Consider the following 14,810-nt stretch of genomic DNA (forward strand, 5'->3'; position numbering starts at 1 on the left):
AAAGGAGACATGACAGTATAACCCAAGTACATTTTAACTCGAGAGGAATCTGTGCTGCAAGTTGGACCATTTTTCTTTAATCCAGAAGACATGAAGGTCTGAATTGCCAACTGCATGATTTCATCCTGATGGATTCAGAAAATAATTTTGAAATAATTTTTTTAATCAAGGTATCAAGAAACCAGATTTTAGTGTCTAATTGTACAATTTTTATAAGTGTGTCATGTGACTTATTTAAATGCAGGGAATTTGAGTATGTTCAGTGTCTTTTATTGTTAATAATCTTGTCAAGACCTTAAGGATTTGTCAATTTTAAAAAAATAGTCCCCATAAATTCAATTTTCTCTATTTTTTCCCCCAATAACTTCTTTAAAGTAGAAACGCAATGCATTTATTTAAACTTTTGCTAGGAAATACCCCTTTGTTTTCCACAACAAATGAAGATTGTTTTTGTGTGTGCTAACTAAAGTAAGAAAGGATACCATCTTAGTAGAGAGTAGAGGAGTTACTCATCTGAAAGCCATATACCATTTCTGATCAGTCCCCTTAAGTGTAAACAGGCACAGGCTATGCTGCAGTTCAGCCTCGTGGCTTGTGCACACACACACCCCTGCTTGTGTGCATGTCTTTTCCATTAGTTAGACTTTTAAAACACAGCTCCCACCCTTGAATGGGTTCCAGTGGCATTAGGAACATTTCCCCATTTTGTTCTTGAAGTCCTTTTCCTTTTAACTGTCAAGTGTTGACATTTGTAAAAGATCTGAGGTATTTGCTATTCAGTTCTTACAATGGTTTGTGACTGAAATTGTATGAGGCTACCTAAAAACAATGTACCAGGGTTCTATGACTTACCTCTGCTTGGAACATGGATGTTAATAGGAAACCAGATTTTTTTAAAAAAAAAAATTGGTCAATATAGAGTATTTTTTTTCTGACTGTTGGAACGAAATGGTGCAAAATAGATGTAATTCTTCAGGAATAAAAATCTGAGGCCAGAAAAATCTTCACTGAGGCCTGGCACTGATGCTGAGGGTTGGTCTTTCTGAAATGTGAAATTAAACCACAGGACCACATAAGGGCTTGGTGGCACAATAAAAAGGACTTACTGGTGATTTTCCCTAGAGTAAAACAAAAGAAGAAAAGCAAGTTAGACTTTATGTCTCACTATTTTCTCTGTCTCATAGGGTTTCTTTAAGCGAACTGTCCAAAACCAAAAAAGGTACACGTGCATAGAGAACCAGAATTGCCAAATTGACAAAACACAGAGAAAGAGATGTCCTTACTGTCGATTCAAAAAATGTATCGATGTTGGAATGAAGGTAGAAGGTAAGAGTCTGCCAGGAATCCCCTGGGACATGGACTTTAAAACATTGTGTGTGGAGCAAGGGGACATTGTTTCTCTCGCCTTCTAACTCTGGTGACAGTGATGGAGAGTATTTTTGCCTTTCCTCTGTAGAAGAGCCTGCCATTTAAACATGCTAATGTCTACCAGGGAAAAGAAAGAAAAGCAGGAAAATTGTCTCTCTCCCCATCTCTTTAGTTCGGGGTGCAATACATTTAATATTGAAAGAGATCAATAGAACTGAAGCAGCTCTCCTGAGAACAAATAAAATTCATTTGCAAAAATGTGAAAAATAAAATTAAATCGCCCTTAATTTTTTTTAAATGAAGATGACTTAGTTTTTTTTTTTTTAAAGATAATTGGCCTGGTTGTAACATTGTTTCATTTATATGTACTTGATGATTCTTGAGAAAAGTTAGTTTTCCATTGTGAAAAGGAATTTCTTACACAGTTTCTAATAGTGTGAAGAGTGTAAATCTATTTCTTTAAAGAAAAAGTTAATAACGGAATCTGTACAATTTAATAACCAGGAAGCAGAAAGAATGCAAAGCAGTGGGTTCTTGATCAATAGCGATGGTGCGGGCCTTCCAAAGTCACCCTCAGCTGCTGAACGAACGGTTCGGGGTTCAGCTTGGCAGCCAGTAAAGTTAATATGTGACTGCTGTAAATAATTTGTACTTCATGACTGTTATGGTGTGCTGCTATTTTCCAGCCTCTGACCTGCTGGCCTTTCACAGATTAAACAGACTGCAAATAACACAATATGGCGGGGTACCCAGCACCGTGCTAGAGTGTACTTCATTTGATCAAGGAAACGCAAGCTACTTTTATTTGGAGGTTTTCTGCTATAAGAACTCATTCTTGGGAGAGTTATGGGGGGGTGGGGGGAATGAAAGAATTTGTTTTTGCATAAATCTGCCAAATTACTAACAACTTTTTTTTCAAATAGAAATGCCCACTTTGGTTAGCCTAAGGACTTCTTTTATGAGGAGATGGAGAAAGGAAGTAATTTGATGTTTATTAATCAGTCCCTTTAGTTCCCAAATAGTGTCAGAGGCTAAGAACAAGTTGAGTTTTAATATTGAGGAAGGTGTGATATTAAAGCATAAATGAGTTTTTCTACAACATATCAATTGATTTTTTTTATGAAAGAAAAAGATTGTGTTTTTTAACCCCAACATTGTGCTGTGTTAATTGCGTGCGACTGGCCCATAGCTGTACCCATACTTTTAACAATGGTCATGGAACAATAGAATATTTGATAAATTATCTAAATGAAAAACTCTTTTATGATCCAGCATAGAATTTTGGATACTTAGAATGTATAGTAAATTTTTAATGTGAATATTAATCCTAAGATTAAAAAACTCAAAAAACTTGACCTCCAGCCATCTCAAAGTCCCAAGTTGTCAGAGGTTGCTGAGTTCTGTCTAATTACCGGTGGCCACTGTGGGTGGCCCCGGAGGGTACTGCTGACTAACTTATTAGACTTGGCCCCGATTCCACAGGACTGTGGCACAGAAGAGCCTCTGGACGACTTTGGAGAGGACTTTGTTTTAATTGTGTCTAATCCCACTTTAATTCAAAGCCTGGCTGGTGTTTTTCTGGTGTGTACTCATGAAGTACAGGTGAAAAGGGGTTTTTCAAGATGAGCCTGCACTTAAGCTTTGTAACAAAGTAGCCCCAAATAACTAGGATTGAGGAAGATAGTTATGAGAAAAAGCATTTCATCCAGAGGTGGGGTTGATTCTCATTTTCTTTAAAAAGAAAGGAAGGAAGGAAGGAAGGAAGGAAGGAAGAACCCTAGTGCAGATACACACATGCAGGTACACAGTAGGTATACAGTGTTGTTTTCCGTGAGAATCATGACAGAGTTGGTATATTAGAAGCTGGCACACCCAGAAAGAAAATCTCACCCTACTCCTCAGTATTAAATATCTGTTGTGAAATGTCTCTAGTCCACAAAGGGCTAATGCTATCTTGAGTACCCAAAATATGTTTTTGATTAACAACCCTCTTGAAGGAAAGAATTCATAACGAAGATATTTCTCTTCTTGGGATATCTGTGGACTGTTGCACACACACACACACACACACACACACACGTCAGTTGTCAACATTTTCAAATGCCTCAAGATCCTTCAGAGTGCTACTAACTCCCTCCTTATATATTATATGTCCCTCTTTTCTCTTATCAACAGCCGTAAGAGCTGACCGAATGCGAGGAGGCAGAAATAAGTTTGGGCCAATGTACAAGAGAGACAGGGCCTTGAAGCAACAGAAGAAAGCCCTCATTCGAGCCAATGGACTTAAGCTGGAAGCCATGTCTCAAGTGATCCAAGCAATGCCCTCAGACCTGACCTCTGCAATTCAGAACATTCATTCTGCCTCCAAAGGCCTACCTCTGAGCCATGTAGCCTTGCCTCCAACAGACTATGACAGAAGTCCATTTGTCACATCTCCCATTAGCATGACAATGCCACCTCATGGCAGCCTGCATGGTTACCAACCATACGGTGGTCACTTTCCTAGTCGGCCCATCAAGTCTGAGTACCCAGACCCTTACTCCAGCTCTCCTGAGTCAATGATGGGCTACTCCTACATGGATGGTTACCAGACAAGCTCCCCGGCAAGCATCCCACACCTGATACTGGAACTTTTGAAGTGTGAACCAGATGAGCCTCAAGTTCAAGCGAAGATCATGGCTTACCTACAGCAAGAGCAGAGTAACCGAAACAGGCAGGAAAAGCTGAGCGCTTTTGGGCTTTTGTGCAAAATGGCGGACCAGACCCTGTTCTCCATTGTTGAGTGGGCCAGGAGTAGTATCTTCTTCAGGGAACTGAAGGTATGTCATATTCTGACTAACCCTCCTCTCAAGAAAAGTCTGGCTAGGTTTCTGCCTGTTAGTTATGCTCTTGGTGCTTGAGAATAGGTTTTTCTTTTGTTTGTATGATTTAAAGAATGGGTGTGTGACCACTCCTGTGTAGGGCTTTCGTTCCATGTAGCTCCTAATTGGGAGATGGTGTTGAACATGACATTCGGTATTGTTTATAGTGTGGTACATTTATCCCTTTTAACTCAGAGATGGTTCCAAAAAAATGTTGCATCAAACAGGTCCTAAACTATTTATAGTGACCAAGTCAGAAACTATATTATACCCATGTAATCTTGAAGGTTTCTTTTCACAGCGGGTGCAGGGAGCCAGTATTTAACTGTTCAGGTCCAAGGAAGTCCAAATAATACCATTGGCTAGAAGTATGAACTGGGCATCTACTGTTTGTTTGCACTGGCATTAGAGTGGTAAACCATTGTTTTCTGAGCAGATTGAAATAAGATGCTCACTGCTACTGTTGGCCAATGGTGAGTGCTTGTCTACTGGCTTCTTTCATACATCTGTGGTTTAAGCAAATGGATTGCTACATTGTAAATGCAGCACTTGTTTGCATAAGGATCTATGTTTAACTACGTAATTATTTTATTTCCTGAAACTTAAGACCAAATTAATACAGGAAAGTTATTTAGGAGTTTGGATTCTGGGGAAAGACCGAGCCACATTTGGTAACTAGTCATTGCATTTCTGATTTAAGCAAACCCTGAATCTGATTTCTAAGTCTTTTTCATTATAAAAATCAATATTATGCTTTTGCTATCACAGTGGGAGAGGTGACAATAAGTATCTATGGCTTCTGCTATCCAAGCATGCTTATTAAAATATGTTGCACATACAGAGAGAATAAAGAAGGTGTAAAATAATCTTTTTCACAGAAGTCTTAAAGCAACAACAGTACTTAAAGCAACAACAGTACGTTTGTGGCATTACCTGACTGAATCTAAAGAGGTCAATAAAACGCCACCCAGCATGCAGTTAACAATGCATCCTCCCGGTTTTTCTCCTGGCCTTTATTGCTATATAGAAAGGTGGCCGAAGCTGAAGACCAGGCTGCAGAGGCTAAGCACATTGCATTGAGTTAGCATGATAGGACCAGGTGCTTTCAAAGTAGAGAACCTCTCTACAATAGAGCAGTCATTCTTTAAAATGCCAAACGAAAACACTCTTAATGTTCTGGGTGCGTTTACATTCATAGCTCTGTTCCTAAGAGGACACATCAGGTCTTTAAAAATGAAAGTGGTTTTAGCTGTTGCTGAAAGCTAAAGTCATGGATAACTGACCAGTCAGGTGGACTGTGTAGCTGGGGGATGTCTTCTGGGTCTGTAGCTGTGTCTGCCACAGGCAAGGGTCAGTATTGCCAAGTCTTGGTTGTTTTCTCATCTGTAAAACTTTGCATGTGCTATGGAGAGGCCTGAAGAGGCTGATGCTTGTGTTGAGGTGACTATGTCAGGAAAGAACATACGAGAACACACTGCAGGCACAGTAAAGGGATATTTTCTTTAAATTATCTTAGTTGTTTGAAAGACTCTGTCTTTATGTAACACAGTCTTGTATTCAGTCTTACATTATTTATTCTCTTAGCTTGGCACCAGAAAGCAGTATTAATTTAACCAAGTGTTACAGACAGGATGGATGGTCTGATTGTCTTGGAATGAATAGTCAAAGCAACACCTAAAATAGCCAAGTAGCAGGTTAGTTGCATAAGATGAATATAAAATTGAATGAGAAAAAGATATTTTTTCTAAAGTTTCTAATAAGATGGTTTTGTCTATAATTCCTTAAAAAACAAAATAAAACAAAACACCTGGTGTGGAGGCATACGCTTGTAATCCCAACACTCAGAAGATTAAGGAAAGAGGCTTGTTCTGAGTTCAAGGCGAGCCAGTTTATACAGTGAGTTCTAGGCTAGCCTGGGTTACAGAATGAGACCCTGTCTCAAAAATAAAATAACAAAAAAACAAATTTCTTTTAGAGAGACAGCTGGAGAGATGGATGTTTTAAAAATCAACAACAAAATAATGGTTGTTTATGTGCACAAAAGAAAACATTACAAGGTATATGAATGCTCTAGTCACAGGTTAGATTTCAAGAGCACTGGGAAAACATTCTTTCCAATGGTACGGGCTTAAGTGTGCCTGAAATGTTAATGTCTTGGTTTGCAATAGGGCACTGACATCTTTACCTTGTTGTTTAATGTGTGCTTGGGAGGCTGGCGTCATAAGTCAACTGAAAAAGTAAAAACCCCAGGGCACCTAGGAGTTGCAAGGAGTTCTCCCAGGGAACAGACAACCTGGACCCTCTCAGCTTATGTCTTTTTAGGAGAACCAACAGTAGAGCTCAGAGTAACTTCAGGATCACTTAAGCATTACTGTGAAAGGAGAATTTCTTTTCTGCTTATGTATAAGTTTACTTTGTCAAAAAAATAGAACAGGTCCTCCGAAACCAGCGCAAGACACCTCCAGGGGGATACAGTTTGCATTGCTTAAAGTGTGACTCACAGTAGGAAGTACTCTTTACATTGGGGTGTGGTATAACAGACACATCTCATACACACACACACACACACTACCACACATACCACACACACACATCTCGTACATTCATGCATGCACTTGTAAACCAGGTGTCCCATGATTGTCTGCAGTCTACTGTAGGACTTGATTCTGCTTCTGTCTCGTCTGTTTCATGCTGTGATTTGCTTTTGATTCTGGTCATGACCCACTAATCACACATGACCTGCAGTTCAAGAAGTATTACTCCAGGGAAGGTTTTGTGGTCTGTCTACTTGGCTGCCACCTACCTGTCACCCCACACTGCCTCTATGGCTTGGGCTAGAAGACATGCCTGCAGCCTCCAGTCTTCATTCTTTTTGTTGAAGTCTCACTTGGGAAGATGAGTGGTCACCTTTAAGCACTTGTCATTTTCTTGTTAGTGTCCCAGCAAATTGTCCAAGTAGCACATGTAGGGGACAGAGAACTCCTGGGAGATAATAGGATAATAAGGCAATTATGCAAACAACCCCTTGATCACACCATGGGACAAGTTACACTTCCTCCTGTGTCAAAAGGAGAGAACACAGATTTTCTTTACCAGTTACAGGAACAGAAAGGCCTGTGGGCAGACTTTGCTTCCTATCTGTGAGGGTGTGTGTGTGAAAAGGGAGTTATGGCTCGCAAAGCATCGTGTTGAGATCAAAAGTTGAGTTAGAGAAAACACAGTTGGAAGGTGGAAGAGGAAGGGGGGGCCACACACACATACCTCAGCTGGTTTGTCTCATTCTCATAAACAACTTTGGTCTCAGTCTTAACCAATGGCATTAATAGAAAAATTAATACTCTGCCACTTGTCACTTTTGAAAACAGTACAAATGCAGTCCATGGTCCCCGTTGCCAAGCTAGATTTTGTCTACCAAGATTTTGACTAGGTTTTTCAGTGCCAAAGGTAGAAAGAATCTTGGAACACCCACCACCACTCTCTTTCTCTTTCTTAATGTGTGCATGGTCATGTGTGTGCGTGTGTTTTCATCTTTGCATGTGTGAAAATGTGTGTACACATGTCCTTGTATGAGTGTTGGCCAGTGTTTATGGTCCTGTGTTTTCTTCCATGCCTCTCCAACTTACATATCTAGGGACAGTTTCTCCAGAATTCAGTGCAAACAGTGAGGCTGGCCAGCCAGCTTGCTCAGGATTTTCTGTCTCTTTCTCATGCAGCAATCAATGGCAGGCTGGCTATATTACCCAGGCAGCTTTTTACATGGGTTCTGGGGGATCAGAAGCAACACACATTATCTCTGGGCAGTCTCTCTAGACTGTTCATATGGAGGAAGTGAGGCGGAAGAGTGTGGTTTGCCCCTAGTGAAGGCAGAACTGAGGCTCGGTGTCAGGGGCAGAGAATGAGACTTAATGTGTATCTTTCTTTAGAACTCATTCACATACACCACACATACACACACACACACACACACACACACACACACGCGCACACACACAACTGGCACATGCACACAGGCACCATGACCTTTGACTCCCAGAGCACAGACCTTTGCCAGTAAAGCTAAAGTGGATCTCTAAGTTCTCAGAAGTCCATCACCACTGCCATTAAATCACTAATAATCAGCAAGACAGGTTTTCCCTGAGCCCAGACGACCCTGGGGAGGGAATGACTCACTGTAGAAAGCCTCAATAATTCTTCTCAGCCACTGGGGAACCATTTCATGGAGATCTACTGGCTAGTGCTTCTGGGCCTTGCAAAGACTCAGTAGCACTCAGGCCCCGAGAATCCACGTGTCCATGCCTAGGACAGATGGCCAGATCTGATTCTGGTCTGTCCTCTCAGCTCCTTCTCCCAGATAAGATGGGCAGAAGAGAAAAGAGGATTAGAACCCAGCTCACATGTCAGCCACAGACAGGAGACACGACTCTGAACGGCTTATGCTCAGGATGAATGCCCCACCATGCTGTCCTCCCAAGGGAAGGAAGACGCTCCACTTCCCTTGTGACCTACATCACCTGTGACTTGAATATCTATCTCATAAGCATGAGTACAGTGAGAAAATAATTCCCACTTTGTTAAACAACTAACGAATCTGGAGTATCTATTTGATCTTTTAATGAGACCAGAAGTCCTCGGAGGATTCTGGGAAATGGATATAGAAGAACTTCCCCTCCATGAATGATTCTGATACATGTAGGAAGAAAAAAGTCTAAATTAATCCTGACTGAAACTCGTAACTAGTATTTCTGTGGAAAATAGGTCTCAGGGACTTGGGGAGTTTGTGTCAAAGGAATTCAGTCATGTCAAAGGCAGGTTTGCAGTGTGGTTTTCTCTAAATCAAAACAGCGAAGGCTGGGGCTAAGATTTCTTTCTTTCTTTTTTTTTTCTGATCCATTACAGAATTTCTAAGCAGCGTTGGATTTATTTTTAACATCCCCAGTCCCCCCTTTTTTTGAGATGGGGCGGGGGATGTCTCACTATGTAGCCCTAGCTGGCCTGGAACTCTCTATGTAGACCAGGCTGGCCTCAACCTCACAGAGATTCACCTACCTCTGCCTCCCAGGTGCTGAGATTACCACTGTGTGCCACCACACCAGTCTACCAGACCAGTTCGTAGTTCTCCTTTGCCAACCAATACACTTGTATTAGAGCTGCCCCAATTTTAGAAACTTTTAAAAAAGGTTTCATTTTCATTTAAATTATGCATATTCATGTGTGTGTCTTTGTGAGGAGGGGAACATTTGAATAAAGTTGTACTCAGGCCAGAAGGGGTCTAGGGGTAGTTACGAGCCACCTGAGGTAAGTGCTGGGTCCTCTGCAAGAGTGTGAAGTGCTCTCAACCAGGGAGCCATCTCTCCATCCCCAGTTCTTCCCCTCCCTCCCTGCCTCCCTTTCATATATGTGTGCGGGTGAGTGGGGAGTGTGGTGAGCATGGATAGATGGATGGATGGACAGATGTGGGTGTGGGTGAGGATGGATGGATGGATGGGTGAATAGATAGATGGATGGATACATACGAGCCTGCCTAGCATCTTCCCACATTCTACCTCCCACTTGGCTTTCTGCCTTTGCCTGCCAGTTGGAGTCAGGAATGGTCCAATCCCTCCTGGAAATCATCCAGGTTCCAGGACCTCAGGCACACAGTTCACCTACCTACCTTTGCTTTCACTTTTGGGTGTAGCATAGTTAATCTGAGAAAGAGATTATTAATAAGGTGGCAAAGGAAGAAACTTTCAATCTTACTCTGCTATCAAATTTCTCAAAGCCAATTAAATGAAAACTTCTAACGCTAGTTGTTTACATCAAAACAAAACCAAAGCCAATAAAAGAAACACATTATATCCAGATTCACAATGGCAGGGCAATCTCCGAAGCAGAGGGAGACCGGTTTCCTTCACTAAAGTTGGACAGGGATATCTTCATCTTTGTGAAGCTGGAGAGTTAATAAGCCAGCAGGTATGGAATCCTGCATTCTGCCTTTCAGATCTGTCCTTTTCGGTTTTCAGCTTCCAGGATGATCTGAAATAAGCCTGTGATGATGGGGCATGTGAATACCTGCATTTGCAGCCCTGTCTTGACTAGTATCTTTTCAGGCCCAAATCTGTTTGTTTGTTTGTTTGTTTGTTTGTTTGTTTGTTTAAAAAGATCAGTCCTTTTAGTCAAAGAATGTGATTGTAAAGTTGACATGGCTAACTGAATCATCATGGAGGTGCCAGGGAGCAATGGGGGACAGAAGGAATGGACTAGAGAAACTCTCAGGGGGCCATCCAGTCTCAAGGCCTGGTGTGGGAATAACAGTTATGATGTGTCAACAAAATAATGTTATGGTTTGGGGTCACCACAACATTAGGAACTGTAATAAAGGCTCCAAGCCTTAGGAAGGTTGAGCCACTGGTTTAGACAATGACATTAAGACCAAAGGCATTTACTGATGCAGATACACAGTTTAAACTGTAGGCTATATCTATCCTGACTGTTACCATTGTCACGTGGGGTTTAGACTTGGTACTTTTCACTACAGAGGAACCCTGTTCGAAGTTGACTCAAGAAGGATATGGAAATCCATTGCTCTTTTAATTTTTTTCTTTCAGGTAAGGGAACTCATTGTAGGGAATGGAAGTTAGAGCCACACTCTAAGCTTGCATCAGAACAGACAGGTGCTGCATGGGGAACAGGGGCCTGTTCTGGAAACAGCTTTTCTTGTAAACTGGCCCACACCTGCGGACACAGAGAGGGTACCAGGTGTGCGGGTAGCAGGGTGGCGGTCCTTAAATTAATAAATACCTGGGTGGGCTTTCTCTTTCCTCTCCAGCCTCCCAGGGCCAGTACTATTATTTCCTTACAGAATAGGCAGTAGAAAAGGTTTTGTCAGTTTGTCTACTTAGAAGCAGTTCCGTGCTTGCCTGCTGATAACAATTAGTGTCTTTGCTTACTCTAACTAAGGCTTGCCCTTGCCCGGCAGGGTACATACTTAACGTTCAGGCCTGCTAGTATGAGTTCCTCAGGAGGTGAGGGCTGGGACAGGGGTGAGATTCCCTGTGTTTGAGTCCCTGGGTCCTTGTGTGTACCATGCATCCACGGATAGCAGACTAGTGAGACCAGCAAACATGACTCACACGTGACACCCCTTCACGCACTGTTGGAGGACTTTGCCCCCTGAACCTGTGAAGAGAAATAGATCCTTTTATTTCCTGGGATAACTAAAGAATGACTTTGCTCCGGCTTGTTCTTCTGCAGCTTGGGAAGTAGATCACACGAGAGCTCAACACCCATTTACACAATGGCTGCATGGAAATTGGGCATTTAAACTACTCTTCCGATGTTAGGGGCATCCATCTCTAACCCAAGAACACTACCCCCAGTCAAACACAAGGACTGACAGTCCATCGCTTCCGCCATTGTTTTGGCTGCTTCTCCGATGTCTGACACTAAAACTTGATTCTAGGTTGTCTCATGCCAGACTGAGCTTGGGCAGCCAGGAGGTTGGAAACCCTGCTGGCTGCCTGGGCTTCTAGCCTAGTCTGGATTATTGGCCTTACCATTTCTACCACTTAACCATCCAAACTCTCTCTTCTTCCTCGTCAGCTTCCTTTATTCTTTATATCCCAGGCCCTGGGGGTTTCTTATCCCGCAGTGTAGGGTAGTGGTTTCTGACCCTGCCCTTGGGTCTATGTTCTGACCCTGCCCTTGGGTGCAGAGTGGAAGAGGGCAGTCTCCTGAGGTTGACAAAGGACATGAGAGAAACAGTTGAGTAGATAGTCCCAGAGACCTGCTATGCCTTGCAATAGGTAGAACTTCCTCCATATCTTCCACTGGGTCGTTGTCCACAGAGGGTACAGTGGACTCATGGTTTGGAGCATTTGCACTGATGGGCCAGAATGAGAGAGAAGTGGGCATCAGGCCTGGCAGGGTGGTTATAGATGGGGTCTATGCCACTCATAGGAACATGACTTTGAAATTCCCATCTTCTAGGGGATGGACCGAGTGCTAGTGAAGTAGAATGACCTTCAAGTGTCCTTGAAAGCCCATCACTTTGTGTCCCAACAAAGTAAAGAAAATCCCTTTCTTGTTTTCAAACAGCAGCAGGTTTCCATTATGTGCACGGCAGTGGGTTCCAATGCAGTTCCCTTAGCCACGTGTCCACCCAGCCCTACAGGTGACTGCCTGTGCTCGAATACTTTCATCTTTCTTCGGGGTCCTTGTCACATGCTCTATGAATTACCTACCATGGCCAAATCTCTGATTGTTTTTTAAATGATGGCAGTGATGGAGTTTGAGCCCAGAGCCTCTTAAGAGCTAGGTGAGAGTACTCTAACACGGTACTACTTCCCAGGTTTCATTCTTAAAGCGTGGTCTAGTCTAAAGGAATGAATGGCTAAAAACTTTGCGAGAGAAATTCGAAGTCTAAAGTTCACAGGGCTGTTGAGGGCTGTTGTTTGCTCATCTCAGAGCACATTGCCCTGGAGACTGAGAGATGTCCCTTGGGCTGTACCTCACTGAGGATTAACTTTGCACCTAATTTTGATCCAGCTCTGATTTTGTACAAAGCTTTTCCATTCTATGAATAATTTACCTAAAGCAGTGGTTCTCAACCTGTGGGTCGTGATGCCCTGAGGTCCAACTATCAGGTATCCTGCAGATCAGATACCTACATTACAATTTATGCCAATAGCAAAATTACAGTTATGAAGTAGCAATGAAATAATTTTATGGTTGGGGGTCAGTACAAAATGAGTGACCTTAAATACAGCATGTATTTAAGGGCCAAAGCATTAGGAAGGCTGAGAACCACTGGTCTAAAGCCTGCCCTTCACTATGCAACAAGAGTGTCACAGGCAGAGTACTCTCCTGGTGTCTGTTCTTCCTGCTCACAGCATAGAAGAAACTGGCCTTACGTTGGCTTAAAAGTCCACAGCAGGACCAAGTACCAGAAAGTGCCTTTTACCCCAGAGACGTATACCAAATGACATTGAAAGTATTTCTTCCCTTTCCTTTCCTTTTTCCTCTCTTCCTCTCTTCTCCTCCCCTCCCCTTTCCTCCCCTCTCTTCTCCCCTCCCTTCTCTTCCTTCCTCCCTTCCTCCCTTCCTCCCTTCCCTCCTTCCCTCCTTCCTTTCTTTTTTTTTTTTTTGAGACAGGAATTTTACTTTATATACCTGGAATTGTGTAAACCAGCACTCCAGAGATCAAGTGCTAGGATTAAAGGTAAAGTTGAAAATATCTTATGGAAAGGAAATGTCTTAGGTGTCAAATACATGTTGGCTCAGTATGGTACAGCCTTGGAAGCAAAGGCAGGAGGATAGATGTGAGTTTCAAGCCAGCCTGCTCTACAGAAAAAGTTCCTGTTCTACTTAAAGTTGCTGGATCTTCTCCCTTCCCTCCTCCCTTTCCTTCCTCGTCTCCCTCCCCTTTCTCCTCTCCTCTCTTCTCCTCTCCTCTCCTCTCCTTTCCCCTCCCCTCCCCTCCATCTTCCTCTCCATCTCCCTCTCTATCTCCCTCCTTCTCCTTTCCTCCTCCAAGGCCTCATAAATGCTAGGCCCAGCACCTTGCTTTACTGTTAAGTAAGTATCTTACCCTCAGTGTAAAATACATATCTATATCTCAGAATGCTGTTTTCACCGATTTCTTAGCTCGCACTGCTGATGTCTTTTGTTCAGGTGTCGTCACCTGTATTTGCTCGTGGATGAGGAAGTGTAGGTTGGAGTCCCAGCTAATTCTGCCTCCATGTTTTGAGTGCATATCCTGTTTTCAGGCTTGTTCTTTGCAGTTGGGTGTCTAAGGCACATGATTTTATTGTGACCACTGTATCCTGTGGACTCTGGAATCTATCTGAGCTTCCCTGCCCCACGTATCTTTTCTTGGTCTTGCTTGTTTGATCTAAAGTTGTAATGAATAAGAGGCTTTGCTTATTGCCTAATTAAAAAAAACTTACTAAATATTACATTTCCCTTGTAAAAAAATAATGATATAGATTAGTGTTTATGCAGAAGCGTTGGCAACAGAATTCTTCAAAAGTTTTCCTTTGGGTGATGAAAAGCTGTTACATTATTTTGACTCGCTAATCAAATGTAATTGGGTAGCTTGAAGTGCCTTAGATTCTCCTTGTACAGTTATCAAAGCAGGAAATGTAACTCGTGGAGCTGATGAAAGGCAACTCTCACGGTATTCTTTCAATTATAGATCTTACAGAGCAAATGAAAGAACAGCTCTGCTGCTGAAAACGCCGAGGTTTGAGATGCCCCTTAATGTTAACTGCTGTATTAGCTAGTTAACACAATATTATGTTCTCTAATTGATTCTTACTCCAGCTTTGGGGGGGAGGGGAGTGAATCTATTTGGCACGGAATTAAGGATGGGAAGACACCGGAAAATAATATTGCTGTTTATACTAGATTCAAATCATATCAGCTATTTGCAATGAAAACAATAGTCCTGGCAAGATGATGATATATGCCTTTTAAAATGTTAATATTTAGTTGTAGCTGAGAGCTAACTAGAAATAGAAAAAAAAAATTTTCACTATGTTTGCTTCAGCCTAAACTGGCATGAGTGACATAATTTTACACCCACACCCTCACACACACCAC

The 14,810-nt window shown here is 42.2% G+C and overlaps 1 protein-coding gene across 1 annotated transcript in view; it reads left to right on the top strand.

Annotated features, from left to right (window-relative positions):
• Positions 1–14,810, top strand: part of Nr5a2 (nuclear receptor subfamily 5 group A member 2) — a 114,976-nt gene that overhangs the window by 15,159 nt on the left and 85,007 nt on the right. The window contains exons 5-6 of the mRNA XM_028773808.1: positions 1,185–1,326; positions 3,544–4,187. Of these exons, the coding sequence (XP_028629641.1) occupies positions 1,185–1,326; positions 3,544–4,187 (786 nt within the window). The remainder of the gene's footprint in view (positions 1–1,184; positions 1,327–3,543; positions 4,188–14,810) is intronic.

Source organism: Grammomys surdaster, unplaced genomic scaffold (genome assembly GCF_004785775.1).
Source record: "Grammomys surdaster isolate TR1022 unplaced genomic scaffold, NIH_TR_1.0 234, whole genome shotgun sequence".
NCBI classification, from domain to species: Eukaryota; Metazoa; Chordata; class Mammalia; order Rodentia; family Muridae; genus Grammomys; species Grammomys surdaster.